This window comes from Cygnus olor, chromosome 1, assembly GCF_009769625.2.
Source record: "Cygnus olor isolate bCygOlo1 chromosome 1, bCygOlo1.pri.v2, whole genome shotgun sequence".
NCBI lineage: Eukaryota > Metazoa > Chordata > Aves > Anseriformes > Anatidae > Cygnus > Cygnus olor.
In genome coordinates this window covers 1,640,648-1,655,703 of record NC_049169.1, presented here as the reverse complement: position 1 = coordinate 1,655,703, position 15,056 = coordinate 1,640,648, and the positions used below count along the sequence as shown (strand labels likewise).

The following is a 15,056-nucleotide window of genomic DNA, read 5'->3' as shown; positions in this document are numbered from 1 at the left end:
GTCGTGCCGGAGCCTTCCGGAACCTGCTTTGCCTTCAAGGCAGCGAAGCACCTCCTTCGTTTCACGGGGAAAGGCCCTAAAAGGCCCTGGGCCGTCACCGAGCTCTGCTTCTCCCCCCTCTCCCATCCCCGAATAATTTTTTCTCCCCTCCAAAGGTGATTTTTCTCAGCCGGGGTTGCACAGGGGCGGGGGCGCTCGCGGAAGTCCCCCCCCCCAGGTTGTGCCCCCGTGGAGGTCCGGGAGGAGCACAGCGCCGGTGGCGCTCCAGCTCGAGGTCGCCAAGGCAAATTCTGCTCCCGAGGTACCACGGGGTGGGAATTCCCTCGCTTGAGCGGAGCTCGGCATCATCCTAAACCCACCTGGGAAACGCGGGCTGGGTGTCGAAGCGCGACGCAAAGGCCGCAGCGCGGGGCAGAGCGAAACCGAGCTGGCTTAGAGGCCGCCTTGGTTTATTTTTTTTTGTTTGTTGGTTTGTTTGTTTTTTTTAAGAGCCGTTTTACCCCCTGCGGGCCGCAGAGCTGCGGATCCGAGCGTTCGTTGCACCTTGCCGTCACGCACGGACGCGGGGGGGAGTTACGTTTCAGCGCGAAACCCGGCTTATAATTCCCGAGAGACACAAGCGAGCCGAACAGCTACAGCAGCTCCTCGCTTTGTGTGCGCGTTCCAGACCGAGACTCAGCGGCTACGTTAAATCTGAAGCCCTTTCCCTCCGCGCTTCGAAGAGAAAGGTCGCTTCGGCGGCGGCGAGAAGCGCCACGCGAGGAGGAGGTCTGCGATCACAAATCCCTCGTTTTCTCTCGGATCACTTACAGCAGCGTAACAGGGTTCGCGGAGAAACGGGTCCCTTAGGGCTGTACAAACGACCCAGGTGTCGTCTTCTCCTTCAGGACGTCCTCTGCGCTGACGCATCCCACCACGAGCTGCGCAGGGTCGCACAGTTCGAGCCCTGCAAGGCCCCCAGAGATCATCCGTGGGGCACCTCCCTTCCACGGTTTTACTCCGAGGAGCCACGGCCTCGGCTGTTTGGACGCGCTGGGTGCTGCAGAAGGAGAGGCGCGGTCCAGCCCTGAAATGTGGAAGGGAAAGAAGCGCACAGAATTTACACAGCCGGGCTCAGTGCCTACAGCCCACGCCCACCGCAGCCCTTCTCTCCTTGAGGCAGCTCTACTTGCCGCGCGTTTTTCTCCCCAGCGCGCGCTTCCCAGGTGCCAGGACCGGTTTCCCCCGCTCAGCCCTCGGCCAAAAATCCCGCCGTCGCCTTCCGCGGGGCTCAGCCGGGGCGGTCATTACGCGACAGCTAACGTACCGCGCCGAAACGAAGCGGCTTTCTCTCCCGGGCGGCCTCACGCGCTGACATCCCGTTCTCGGAAAACCTGGACGACCTCCGGCTTCCTCGCGAGCTGCCGTGCCAGGGCGCCTGCGCTATCCGGGGCGTCCCGCAGCCCGGCGCCGAGCAGGATCCGGGCGGCAGCCGCGTGCTGCCCAGCGCACGCCGCGTGCAGGGCTGCGGGGTTGGGGGGCGGGAGGGAACAGGGATGTCGGAAAAGGAACCGAGAGCCCGCCAGGTTCAGCCTGGGCCCGCTTGAGATGCGAGCGGTGGATCCCCAGTGAAGGGGAACAAACCAGAAGGAACGCGCTGAGGGAGAGAAATGACTTCGCGCGTTGCAGAACCCAGCCAAGCTCAGCTGCCACGGCTGTCCCAGCGGGGTGGCTAACCCCACACACGCGGGGACCCCGCTTTTTCCACGCCATAAAAAAAATAAAAATAAAAATCTATCACCCCCCACCTCCCTCTTTCAGGTTACCAGCCCGTCAGGCAGCGTTAACGCGGCAGAGCCGAAGCGAAACAGGTTTGCAAACAGATTGGGAGCACTGAGTTCGTTCGGAGTCATGGGAAAAGGGCGCCCGCGCCAGGAGAGGGAGGCTGTGCGACGGAGCGGGCAGAGCGGGAGGGCCCGCGCCGGCCGGGGGCTCCTTACTGCTCCGATTTCGTAGCGACGTGCAAGAGAGCGGCTTGAAAAAGCCCCTGGGCGTGAGCGGGGGCCTTTATGGTCCGGGGCCAGGCAGTAAATCTGAAAGGTTTCCGTGCAGCAAAGAGCGTCCACCCCACAGGAGGAGGCTGAAAGAGCCCGGCTCAGATCCCTCCGCCAGCCGGCGCGCTGACCCGGCCCGGCTCTGGCCTCGTTCTCCGGGCCTAATCCTGCGCAGGGGCAAGGACGTGATGCTGGGGGTCGTTAGGTCCTGCTGCAAAGCCCCGATTTACAGCCGAGGGGGTGGAGGGAGTCCAGCAGAGCTCGAATTTGCTCTGAGGGGGTGGAGGGAGAGATGCGAGGCTGCTCCCGCTCACCACTGGAGCGCGTTATTAAGCAAACCCGAAGGCTGGGGAAGTTGCCAATTTTGGCAATGGCCGAAACCACGTACATACACTCTTTTTTTTTTTTTTTTTGAGACAGATGCTGATGCAAGAGATACCTCACGCTCTCGCAACGGGAATGCCAGCTCGCTGCATCGCTATAGCAACCGTATTTACCTTCGAGCTCTCCGTTACCGTTTGCTCGTAAGCCCTTCCCAGGCAGTTTGATAAGGGTTAGGAGTTTGGGCAGTGATGTCCGTCTGCCCACCCTGACAGTCCCGAACTGCCTCGTTTCGGCCGCATTTGATGGAGAGGCGGGGGCAGCAGCGATACTGAGCGCCTCAAAGCTTCATGCAAAATAAGCAGCTGGGTAGAGAGAAGCCCAGATTAGCGTGTCGGTTCTTCCCGCAAAGGGGAAGGCCCCAGCGCAGGCTCGAACACACCGTTAAGACGTCAGAAAGCCCAGCAGAACGAGAGCCTGCAAATGAAAGTTGAAAAAAAAAAAAAAAAAGGGAAAAAAAAAAAAAAAGAAAACAAACGGGCTTCACGTGTCAGGCTGCCCCGAGAGCCATTTGCACACACGCATCTGGCACCCCCTCGCACGCTCCGCTGAGCGGACGCGGCGCGGGCAGCTCTGGAGGCTGGGCTCCCGTCCCTAAAGCGCGCACGCTCGCGCTGCGGTGCGGGGTGCGAACAGGTAACTCACCAGAGCGGCCTTTCCCGTCCTTCGCGTGGATGTCGGCACCGAGGGACAGCAGCGTCTGGATGGTGCGCGTGTGTCCTTCCTGCAGGGGTGAGCACGGGGGTTACTCGTCCCGCGCGACCAGCCGCACGCCGCGCGTGCCCCCGCCAGCAGTTTTGACCCAGAGGCTAAGAAGACAGCAAGAGGCATCCCAGGAGCAAACTTCTAACGCAATTTTAGAATTAAAAGCAGTCAATTAAGACCAGCAGCGCTTAAAAGCCCGCTACGGCGCAGGGCTGTCTCTGGTGGTTGCATTTAAGCCCAGGTCTGGGAGGAGGATTGGGTGCCCCGAAAGGTTTTCCCTTCGCCAGTGGCTACAGAGGAGTTAACGCACAAATTACCCCGGCTTACAGCTGGGTGACAAGACCTGAAGATGTTCCTTAACAGCAAATTAGCGCCCTAATTTGTCAACCGATCCCACCTCTTCCTCTCCTCCCGTGGAGTAAGGCAATTAAACTGCTTTTAACTTCAGCTGGCCACGGAGCCCTGACTTACCTCTAATAATCGAGAGAGGAAAGGACGGAACGTCAGCGTAAAGCTGCGCGTTGCCCCCCGCCACGAGTCTGCTCCAAGCACTGCGGAGAGCACGAGCTGCTCTTCTCGGGGCGTGTTTCGGCTCAGAGAGCGGGATCCGCTGCTGCCGTGCCCTGTCGTGCAGCTGGCTCACGGTAACCCTCGGGGCACTCGCCTTTCCTAAAGGCTTAGCCCGGGGCGTTTGTGACGCCTCGTGAGGAGATGCGGAACGCCACGCCTGCACACTCGTGGGACGCACGGCGTCCCCTCTTTCCTCTGCCGGTCGCCAAATTTACAAGCTGCAGGGGAGAAATGCAACGCAGCCCCCACGCCCCTCCAGCGTCTCCTTAAATAAATCCTCCCCTGCCCCTAAATAGCACGCCTCATTTTGTGATTCCTTCTTCGATGCAATGAGTTAGCCTTTGTCACGTGGCACGAGAACGGAAAGCCCTTACTTTTAGCCCCCCCACCCGCTCTGTCCCCCGTTATCGTAGCATCGCGTTGCCCCCTGCTCGAGGCTCCCATGCGCACCCCCTCTCAGCGGCGACGCCGGCGAGCCAGGAGCTGCTCCAGCTGCCGCAGCCCTGGCAGCAAACGTCATTTGATTTTCAGGTATTTATAAATGCAAAGTAATAAGGGGAAAAAAGAAAAAGAAAAAAAAAAAAAGAAACCCCGCCAGCCAAACAAACGACGCCGTAAATATGAAGTGACACCGAGCCTCGGGAAGGGAGCGGAAACCCCTCGAATCCCTCCCCGAGCAGCCGCTCGCCGAGACGGAGCTGGGAGCTTCTCCAAGGCACGTTACCGTCCCCCAAAGCCTTGCCGTTAAACGTGCCCTTGGCAACCAGAAGGGCTTTCAACGTGGCCGCTCGGAGCACGAGGAGGGGAAGCTGGGAGAAAGGCCGCCTTTGCGGGAGCCAGCAAACGCCACGGCATCACTGATGCTTTTGTAGGAACGAGGCACGGGGATGCTGCTTCGTCCCCACTGCAAAGCCCTGAGCGCTGCACGTTCAGGCTGGTGAGGTTTAACGTGCCAGGGGCTGAGCAGGGGGGTTTCCTCTGGAGCAGGGACCTGCCCTCACCTCGGGCAGCGAGCACGCAGCGGGGACCCAGGGGGATTCCTGGTCAGCAGGGAGGATTTTGGGATCCCCTCCGCGCGCCCTGGGAGCATCGCGGGACCCGCGGCCCACCAGGCCAAGCTCCCTGCAGAGGCGTGAGACAAGAGGAGGCGAAAACTCAAACAGCTCGGCCTGGAATTCAAAACAGCTCCAGTGCGAAGGACACCGATAAGCGCCGGGAGCTCCCTCCACATCTCCGCACCTCCTTTCTCACGTCTGGCCACGGGCAGGCCAGAATCTGACCTCCGGGGACAAACAGGTGCTGGCTCTCAGCTCTTTGCTTTTTCTTTTCTTTTTTTTTTTTTTTGGCAAAAGGCTTTGCCTTTTTCTGTGCAACAAGCTGCTGATAGTCCAGCTTCCGAGCCACCAGGACCCGAATCAGCGGGACAGAAAGAGGAGAAAAATCTGAGCAGCGTTTCACCCGCCCCTACTCCGCCAGGCGAGTGGGAAGACGCTGGTGAAGAGCTCTCCCCTCTCGTGAGCTGTTCACACCCACAGCTCCCACCAACGAGCAGGGCAGACTCCTTCCAAGCACCACGTTTTGGTCCGAAGAGGACAGATTGGAAGAGTAACTCTCACCAGGGATGCGGGTCGAGCCCCGGCACGGCCAGCTGGGTGAGCGGCAAAGGGAACCGTGCCCTGCTGCCACCCGCCTCTGCTCCCCTGCAGCGCCGCTCGGCCACGTGCCAGGCGGGACGGTTTACTGGCCCTCAGCACGGTCACCAGCAGGATTTGTGGCGAACAAAACAACTCAGGCATCTGTGGAGACAGCTGGCCACGCTTACTGAGGGTCTAAAAACCATCGAACAGGGCACGGGACTGGCCAGGAGCGGCCAGTGACAGAGGACGAGGCAGGAACGTGAATCCTCCATCAGTGGAAACACCTAGACCAGCCTGGTTTAGGTAGTGCACCCAGCGGCAGAGACCGCGCAGAGGAAGCACGAGGACAGGACCAACCTTGGCTGCGTAGTGCAGCGCTGTGAGCCGCAGGGCCGTCGCTCTCTCGTCGACCCCGACACCCAGCTCGGCCACCAGGAACCGAATGGCTCCGTCCTGTGCCGTGACGGCCGCCCGGTGCAGCGCCTGAGCGCCCAGCGCATCCACGGCTGTGGGGCAAGCCTGAAAGAGAGGGGAGAAGGAGGGGGAAGCGATGAACAGCCTGGGCAAACCTTCAGGGCCAGTCACCAGCCTCACGTCTGGTGACTCTCTTCAGTTTAAAGCACATACGTCGGGTTTCGGTTCTTTAAAGCAGCAAGGAACAACCCACCTCCAACCTCCGTGGCGGTGGAGAAGAATTTGGACACAGGTAGAGGGAGGGAGGAGGGTGGAGGACCTCATGAAACCTCTTCTGGATGCGACCACAAAGACACAAACCCAAGATGGGTAACGGAAGTGATATCCGGTGGGCTCATCTTAAAGGATATCTTCCAGCCTCTCGGCTGGACTCAAGGTTTTATAAAACCTAGAAAGTTTCACTGCCATTTCATACTGCCATTAGTGTTTCCAGTGCCGGCTTCGTGGCCGTAAGCCAGGGCTCCAGAACGAGGAAATTAAATCGTCTATTCCATCTTCATTGTCTAAAGCGTGAGACTAAAAACGTGAGCAAATGCTTTGTACTGTAAGGACCATATGAGCAAAGACGAGGGCCAGAACATCCCCTGAAATTAGGGAGTATTTACACACTCAAACACGACCCGGGCATCAGGATGTCTCTGCCGCTCTGTGTAGATGTGTGGGGCTCGCGGACAGCCAAGTCCACCAGTTTACGGCCTTGAAAAGTGTGGTTCCACGTTTCCTTCTCCTGGGAATCGTGCTCCCGGCCCGCTCCGTGCCGTGCCGGGCAAGCCCTGTCCCCTCCTGCCTCTGAATCTCCATCCTTCTTCCCCAGCCAGGGGACATATCCTGTCGCAGGGTGCCCAGATAAGGGCAGCAGGACCGGTCCTTGCCTGGCCAAACCTCACTCACCCGCAGGGAACTTGCCTGAACGGCTTTGTTAGGATTTGGTTACGGGCGGCTTGCCCGTCCTGGGCAGCTTCAGCTCCTCCTGGGGGAGGGAGGCGAGGTTTCTGGCACCTACCCGGTGTTTTTCCAGGAGCAGCCGGGCAATGTCGACGTGCCCGTTCTGGAGAGCGTCCATGAAGGGAGTGACTCCACAGTTGTCCCTGCTGTCCGGTTTGTACCGGCACCTGGGAGGGAAGGCAAAAGCGAGGACAGAGTCGGCGGTGGTTCTAAAACCCTTCCTGTCCCAGGTGCTTTGCATTGGCGGGGCAGCGGAGCACCAGAAAAAGACGAAAAGCCTGCCCCAAAGGCCACGCATAAACCTGCCTGGGTTTATTTTATTTATAAACCTGCCTCAGGGCACGGGCCTGCTGGGGATTTGGGGGTCAGAGACCTGGTACTCAGCTGGTGCAGCTTGCTCGGGCTCCGCAGAATCGTTTACATTTCCCCTGCCCCCTGAACAGACGGTTCTGGGAGGAGCAAGGTGCGCACAGAGGGGAAAACCTGCTCCTCATAAAGCAGCGCCACGTACGAAAACAAAAAAAAAACCTAAATCAAAGCCCGCAGGTCTCACTGAGGTTTAAAGCTCCGCTGAAATGAGAGAGGAGTGAATCGAAATGGAAAGCCTGGCTTGAATCGCAGGGCTACGTTACTGCCGGGCCAAGCACAAACATGAATTACCGAGAAGAGGATGAGTAGGCTAACGAGTGCTGCGGCTGCGACGCTCGGGGAAAGCTGCTCCAGCTCTGGCAGCAGGCAAATTGGGTTAGGAAAGCACCAGGCTCCGGATGACTGGGGCACGGGCTCATTTAGAGCCACTTCACAGCGGTCTCCCAGGAGCCACAGCCTGGAAATAAAAGCCTGGAGGAGCCGCGCGCCCAGAGCGAGCCGCCAGGAAGCTCTTCCCTTAACGCAGGGCCTCGGACGCGTTGGAGGCAACGGGACTGAATCGGCACGGAGGAAGAGCCGAGTTATATAAGCGGGGCTTTACGGCACCGCGAGGTCTGAGCCCCGCCGGGGAGCGGGGAAAGGCCCGGCAGCGGCCGTGAAAAACCCAGGAGGAAACGGAGACGGCCTCGGGGCGGGACGGGGAGCGGCGGCGCAGCTGGCCTCCGAGGGCAGAAACGCCCTTTGCGTCCGGGTGGCTGGCGCTGGAAGCGAGGCGGGGGGAGAGAGGAGAGGCAGAGCCCGCAGCCGGCGCCGGAGGAAGCCCGCTTACCGCTCCAGGAGCAGCTCCACCGCGTCCCAGCGGCCGTGCATCGCTGCAAGAGAGAGAGAGAGAGAGAGAGAGAGAGAGGAACCGCCGGTAATTTGCGTTCTCACGCCACCGGCCGCCTACGGGGGAACACGATCGGGTTTCCGAGCCTTCGCGACGCGGGAAGGAGGTCCGCGAGGCTTCACGTGTAAAGCTTCTGCTTTCCGTTTGTCATTAAAGCGTTGCCTCCAGGTCTCAAGCCTTCCTTACCCCTGCTCTGATAGGAAAACAGGAGGTAAAGCAGGGAAAAGGCACGCGTGAAAGCGCTGTCTGCCTCTACCTGCGGGCTGCACGCGTGAGCGGACGTGTGATTGAGCTGACACAAAGACCGTTTCTTGCTAGGGGTTCGTTAATCCCTGAAGCGAAATCCGGGAGAAGCAGAGAGAACGCAGAGCCGGGAGCTGCTGAATAGCCCGATGGCATTGCCCCCCCCACCCCCCAGCCACTCAGACTCCCCGTCGCTCCCATCTCATCATCCTAACGAAGCATCCTCGCCGAGAGCGCGGCTCGGAGGAAAAACAACAACAGCGGGGGAGGATCTGAACATCACGCGCTGAAACATCCCTCTTTTTTAAAAAAAAAAAAACCAAAAACCAAAACCCCATCATATTACAGCAATGAATGGACAGCTTTAACGGGGCTTTTTTTTTTTTTTTTTTCCCCCGCAGGTCATTTTGCAAAACAAATGAAATAAATCGCAGGGAAAAAAAAACAAAAACAACCAAAAAACCATCCAGCCAAGCTCAGGGCTGCAACGTCAGGAGGTTTGCTCCACGCAACAGAAGAAGGGCCCCCGGCAAACGCGTGTTCACAGCGGTAACCTTCAGATGTGGCAGCACAAGAGATGCTCCTCGGGAGCCCGGCGAGGGTTCCCGTCCTCCCTGATCGCGGCTGTGGTTTCCTGCTCCCTTCCCGTTTACCACCCCCGTTCACCTGAGCTGACGGGAGCACCGGCAGAGCCGCACGGTGAGAAGGATTTCTGAAACGGGGGCTTTAAAACACCCAAGCTGCCTGGAAAAAAAAGACAGAGAGCCCCCCAAGCGACACAAATGCATCCTTCAACAGCAACAGAGAGGCGAGAAAGCCGCAGCGCTCGGACCCAGCGGCACTCGGCTTCCTCTCATCACGTCTCCCCTGCTCTCTTGCCTCAGGCTACGGATACACGAAGCGGCAAAGCCCGAGGAATCGACCAGAGGGAAAAATCGCACGGGGAGAAAATTACCCAGCTTCTAGGCAGGGATAAGCGTGCCAGGAAGCCAGCTGGACTGCTCACGGGTTAACACGCTCCTCTCCACACCCGGGGATGGAAATTCACGGAGGGGCTGCCACGATTTCCCCCGGCAGCTCCAGCGTCGCCTCCGGCCTTTGTCATTAAGCAGGGGGCAAATTAAGCAGGGGGCAAAGGGCTGAGGAGCTCCAGCCCTTCCCGCTGCTCCGCTAAAGTCTGGTCCAGGGGCTAAACACCACTGGATAAGCGACCCAAACCCTGCAGCGATGGCTTTGCGGTGGGGAAAGTCAAGCGGAGGGGTGGAGATACCTCCAGGTGGCATCACACCGCCGCCCCCTGCACCCCCACGGCCCAAGTGCCGCGAGGCAGGAAGGACCCGAAGCCCCAGGTGTTCCCCAGGAGGGTCCTCAGCCTGCTCCTGACCCCAGCCCCGAATCCACGGCCCAAGAAATAGGGCGGAGAGGGGCCGCGCGCCCGGCCTGCTGCTGCGGGCACGGAGACAGAGGACTTGGGATGGAGCAGGGAGAGGAGAACGCACAGATAAGCGAGGATTTCCTACTCCTCCCTCAGCCAAGCCGCTCTTTAGCGCCCCGCTCAAAACATCAGACGACAACCCAGCCGTTTTTCACGCCCGGGTCGAGCCCGAGGACTAAGGCGCAGCCGGTGCCCGAGGGCTGGGACTGTCGCCGGCCGCCGACGATGAGCACAGAGCAGCGGGCGGGCGGCTGGAGACGGAACGGGAACGACAGCCGAAGGGCGACGTAGCCAGCGGATTAATTACAGCACAACAGGGGGCTCCTCGCCCTACCTGGGGTCTTTCCGGAGAGTCGGTCCCCGTTACAGTCCCTGGGAGATGAATTTAGGCAGCCGCGGCTTCGAGCAGCGCTGCCCCGCGCTCGGATCTCAGATCACGACGGAACGAACGAGTCAGAAAGCCACAAACCAAATGCAAAGCGCCCCTGGGTTCGGGTAACCGTGGCCTTCTCCCCGCCGCCACGCCTCCAGATAACGTTTTCTGCCGGTTTCAGGGCTTTTAAAAACGCCAAGGTGTGCTCGGAACCTGGCAGGATTTCCAGGAACGATTCACGGCTTTGTACGCCGGCGAGGCGGAGCGCGCTGCGGACGTCCTGAGCTGCGGGAGCTCGGGTCTGTCACAGAGAGGTTCAGTGACAGCGGGTGACCAGGAAACGCTCCTGGCCTGAATCCAGCCCTCCCAAGGTACCAGAGCTGTTATTCACCACAAAAAAAAGTGCTTTGGGCACGGGCAAAAGTCAGCGGAATGGGAATGGAGGACCCGCGAGCCTCACGAACCTCACAAATCTCACGAGCCTGGAACCCCACGAGCTCTGCCGCACCATTAAGAACCATCCAGCCTAACTATTCCTGCTGTTTATTTGTCTCAGAGCAGCTAAAATGAGCGTCCGTCCCGAGGTGAAACCCCGCACGGATGTAGCAGGGCGCTGTTAGCCAACAGAAGCCCAGAGAGGTGAGCACCCAGAGCCCGCCACTAAGCTCACCTCCGTTTAACGTTGATAATTTCACCGTTTCTCCGCGCTTTTGTATCGAGACCGGCTCACCCTGCTTCCCCGCGCTAAGCAGGGATGGAAAGCGGAGCAGCCCTCCGTTCTCCAGCCCACTCTCTCCCCCCTCGCAGCACCCCTTACCCGCCGTGTGCAGAGGCGTTCTCCTGGTCGTGCTCTCCGTGTCCCAGCTGCTCGGGGACGCTGCCAGCAGGTACCGCAGGACCTGCCCGTGGCCCTCCCGGCTGGCGAGGTGAAAGCAATTCCAGCCGTCCTTGTTCTTCAGCAGCGGGTTGGCTCCGTGCTCCACGAGGTCTTTGATCACCTCCAGGTTCTGCCTGGTGCAAGCCATCATTAGGGGAGTCCTAAACGAAAGGCGAGGTGATTAAAATGGGCGGGGGGGGGTCCTAACTGGCCTCTGGGGAGCTACCCAGGGGGAAAAACGACGTGCCAAAAGCCCTCGGAGGTAGGAGACTTCGCTGGCTGAAGGCAAGGACCTTCCCCAAGCAGGAGCCGGGCGCTTTATTGTCTCAGCTGCATTCAGACGTTTCCGGGATCGCCGCGTGCTGCGTACAGACCGCGAGATTTTACGGCGCTGCTCTTTCACGCAGGTAACGCGGGATCTGCGCAAACGGATCGCCTGGATTTTGGGGGGCGGGGGGGGGTTTCTGTTGAGCCCGGCCGGAGCCAGAGCAGCTGGTTTGAAAGGGAAGCTTTTCAGAGCTTTGTCCTGTTTTATATTTCAGGGAGCGGCCTTTGGTATTTAAGAAGACTTCCACAAGCTCCCCGGCAGAGCATCTTCTCCATCCCACGATCTCAGATCGCGCGTGGGAAGCCTGGAAGACCAGGTCAGCAGGTCCCCCTGCCAAATAAACGTGGCCGACAGCGCGTCTTACCCTGCCTCCGACCCCACATCCAGCGGGGACGGTGTTTTCACACCTGTAACCCACGCGCTGCACGTTAACAACCACCCCAGCTCCTCCAGGGGACCACGGAGGCGGGCGCGAGCTGAGGGTTTGCTCTAAAGGCAAGGCGTGGGTTACTCGAGGTGCTGAACCCGCATCTCCCGCGTTTGACTCTACTTCAGTGACTAATTCCACTGGCCTCACTAGCACCAAGACGTTTTCCGTAACTGCCACGTTATCTAACCAACAGGGTGTTAGGAGCGATAAAGGTTTAACCGCCACAGCTGTGAGCTGCACGCTCCATTTTAATTATTTACGAATTTCACCTAATCCTCTGGGCGTGCGCGCAGATCGGGCAGAAAGCTCGAGCTGCCCCAGAAACAGCGAAGAGCTCTCCAGCACGGAGATGCTCCATCCCGCCTTCACTAACCCCCGTACAACGGCCGAGAGACGAAATGAAGCATGATTAAAAAAATAAATAAAGTCCTCATTCCGAAAAAACAGCACAGCAACTCCTCCCGCTGAACAAAGAGCTCGTGGGCCTAAAAAGCTGTGACAGAGGTTTGGCTTCGACGTCAGGATAAATGCCCCAATTTTAAGGCCAGGTAAGTGCCGAGGGAAGAGGTGAAATCTCCAGCGGGGGAGATTTTTTAAGAGATCAGACACACGTCTGCTCGGGGCGGCAGGGGTAGAGCTGCAGGCCTCTCGCGGGAAGCCAGGCTTGCACGAACGTCTGCGCGCGTTTCGTGAAATCTCTGCCTTCCTCTGCTCCCCCTGATGTCAGCTCGACGCCGGCACAGCCTCTAATTCGCGAGCTCGGGGACCCCGCCTTTGTGTTCGTGCTGCTTCAGCTTCAGGAAGGCGTTCGCTTTCTTTTGCGAGGTGCCGGGCAGAAAGTTCCTTCCCCAGGAAGGGAACCTGACAGGTACGTGGCGATTTTTATTAGCCAGGCCCATCGCACGCCTGCGGAACAGACCTTGGTTTTTTATTCCCAGTGCTCATCGTTTTGACGGTGTGTTACTCACAAGGCAGGCAGGAAAAAGCCCTGAAGGAACGAGCTGTTCCTCGGGTCATGAGGCCATTGTTTTATCAGTAGCAAATCTGACCCAAGATGAAGAAATGGAAATAAAACAACTTCAAAAAAAGGAGTCTTTGTGGTTGTTATTACAATTCCAGAGGAAAGGGACATAGAAAAAGTGAATCAGCATCACTGATTCCCATCGAATGGGAGAGGAGGGAAGAATAAAAGCTTTTGTGTGCATCTATCTGAATTAGATCTGCTAAGGAAGCAGTAATTTACAACCTCAGCGATAAGCGTGGGGGAAACAGCGAGAGGGCTGGAATTAAATTACAAGATTTGCACCCCTGGAAGCATGGAATATCCTGAGCTGGATGGGACCCACGTGGGTCATCGAGTCCAGCTCCTGGCTCCACGGAGGACCACCCAAAAAATCAAACCAATGTCGGAGAGCGTTGCCCAGCTGAGGTCTCCCCTCAGTCTCCTCTAAACTGAGCAAACTGAGCTGCTCCTCGTGCATCTTGCCCTCTAGACCCTTCACCGCCTTTGCTGGACGAACCAAAATGGTTCAGACACGGCTCCAGACGAAGCCCAGCGCCCGCCACCTACCAGTCCGCCCTTTTCAAGGGATCCACGCTGGCTCCCCTGGCCAGGAGGTAGGAGACGCACTCCCCGTGGCCCATGGAGGCGGCTTCGTGGAGGGGCCTCTTGTAGTCGCCGTTGGCCACCTCCACGTCCAGCGCCAGCTCCTCCAGCAGCCAGGCGAGGAGGCGGCGGTGGCCGTGCCGGGCGGCGAGGTGCAGCAGCGTGTCCCCCGAGCGCCCGCAGCGCTGCCCGCCGGCGTCCCCGCGCCGCAGAGCGTCCTTCAGCTCCTCCAGCTGCCCCCGACGGGCCAGCTTGAAGAGACGAGGCTCTTCTGCCATGGCTGGGGACCTGGAAGAAGCAGGGGAAAGGCAGGGTTAGGGATGGGAGGTGCTGGCGGAGAGCCCCCCCCGCCCCGAGCCAGCCCCTCGCTGAGGCGTTTTGCCCAGGGAAATGGCCGCCGAGGGGGAGCTGAGGTTTCCTCCCTCTGCCTGGCCCGAAAAAGCGGAATTTGGGGCTTTCGGAGGACGCGGGGATTTCATTTTTCCTCGGGGACGCTCAGAGTTTCCGAGGTGTTTTCCTCAGGGAAACCAGAAGCGTTATTATCCCCTCAGCAGCTTCCTTCTTCCTCAGGGAAAAAGAGGACAAAACCAACCCAAACCAGAACCCGGCCCTTCTGGCAGGAACACCGGAACTTTCCTTTTCCTTCAGGAGAAGAGAAAATTAAGAAAAGCAGGATTTCCTTTCCCCTCAGAAAGATCAACCCAGAAAGTTCCCTTTCCCTCAGGAAAAATAAAGATAATAATCCCTTTTCCTCAGGAAAAGATACTTTCAAGTTCCCTTTTTCCTCAGGAAAAATAAAAATAAAGAATCCTATTCCTCCAGAAAAAAAAAAAAAACTTGAAATTTCCTTTTCCTCAAGAAAAAATAAAAGTTAAAAATCTAAAAGTTAAAAATCCTTTTCCCTCAGAAAAAATACCTTGAAATTTCCTTTTCCCTCAGGAAAAAAAATAAAAATACACTATTCCTTCAGAAAAAAAATACCTCGACATTTCCTTTTCCTCAAGAAAAAAATAAAAGTTAAAAATCTAAAAGTTAAAAATCCTTTTTTTCCCCAGAAAAAAATACCTTGAAGTTTCCTTTTCCTCAAGAACAAATAAAAGTTAAAAACCTTTTTTCCTCAGAAAAACATACCTGGAAATTTCCTTTTCCTCAAGGAAAAATAAAAGTTAAAACTCTAAAAGTTAAAAATCCTTTTTACTCAGAAAAAATACCTTGAAACTTCCTTTTCCCTCAGGAAAAAGAATAAAAATGCTATTCCTTCAGAAAAAAAAATACCTTGAGATTTCCTTTTCCTCAAGAAAGAATAAAAGTTAGAAATCTAAAAGTTAAAAGTCCTTTTACCTCAGAAAAACACACCTTGAAATTTCCTTTTCCCTCAAAAAAAGAAAAGCCACCAAATTTCCCTTTTTCCTCAGAAAAACACCAGGAACGTTTAATTTTTCCTCAGGGTGAGGGGGATGGGGGGGTTCCCCTGACGTCATAAATGCTAGAAACTTCCTTTTTTCTCAGATAAAAAACCCCAAAACCCCAAATTTGGGGGCTTTTTGGGGACCCCCCCCACCCTTATTTTCCCCAGGGCCGCCCCCGGCCCTTGGAGCCTCCCCCCCCCCCCCCGCACTCTCCTGAGGTGCCGTGACGTCACCCCTCACCCCCAGCCCCACAAACTAACTCCGGGCGCGCTTCCTCTCGGCCCTCCCAACCCTTCCTCTCGCTCGGCCGAAACCCGGAAGCGCCTCGCTATTGGGCAGCGCCTCGACGGGG

The 15,056-nt window shown here is 57.6% G+C and overlaps 1 protein-coding gene across 3 annotated transcripts; it reads right to left on the bottom strand.

Moving 5' to 3' along the window:
• Positions 1 to 448: 448 nt before the first annotated feature.
• Positions 449 to 15,029, bottom strand: ANKRD16 (ankyrin repeat domain 16). Of its 3 annotated transcripts, none has more exons than XM_040545731.1 (9): positions 14,637 to 14,854; positions 13,260 to 13,583; positions 10,872 to 11,092; positions 6,804 to 6,912; positions 5,684 to 5,845; positions 3,060 to 3,138; positions 1,307 to 1,504; positions 1,047 to 1,066; positions 449 to 1,012 (listed from the first exon to the last, which is right to left on the bottom strand). In XM_040545731.1, exons 1-9 carry the CDS (start codon positions 14,774 to 14,776, stop codon positions 688 to 690), a joined length of 1,578 nt encoding a protein of 525 aa, XP_040401665.1. In that variant the 5' UTR covers positions 14,777 to 14,854; the 3' UTR covers positions 449 to 687. The 3 variants fall into 3 exon arrangements, with proteins under 3 accessions (XP_040401665.1, XP_040401672.1, XP_040401682.1); XM_040545738.1 differs by having other exon boundaries at positions 14,652 to 14,854; XM_040545748.1 differs by lacking the exon at positions 14,637 to 14,854 and adding exons at positions 7,944 to 7,986; positions 14,965 to 15,029 and having other exon boundaries at positions 795 to 1,066.
• Between the last annotated feature and the right edge of the window lie 27 nt (positions 15,030 to 15,056).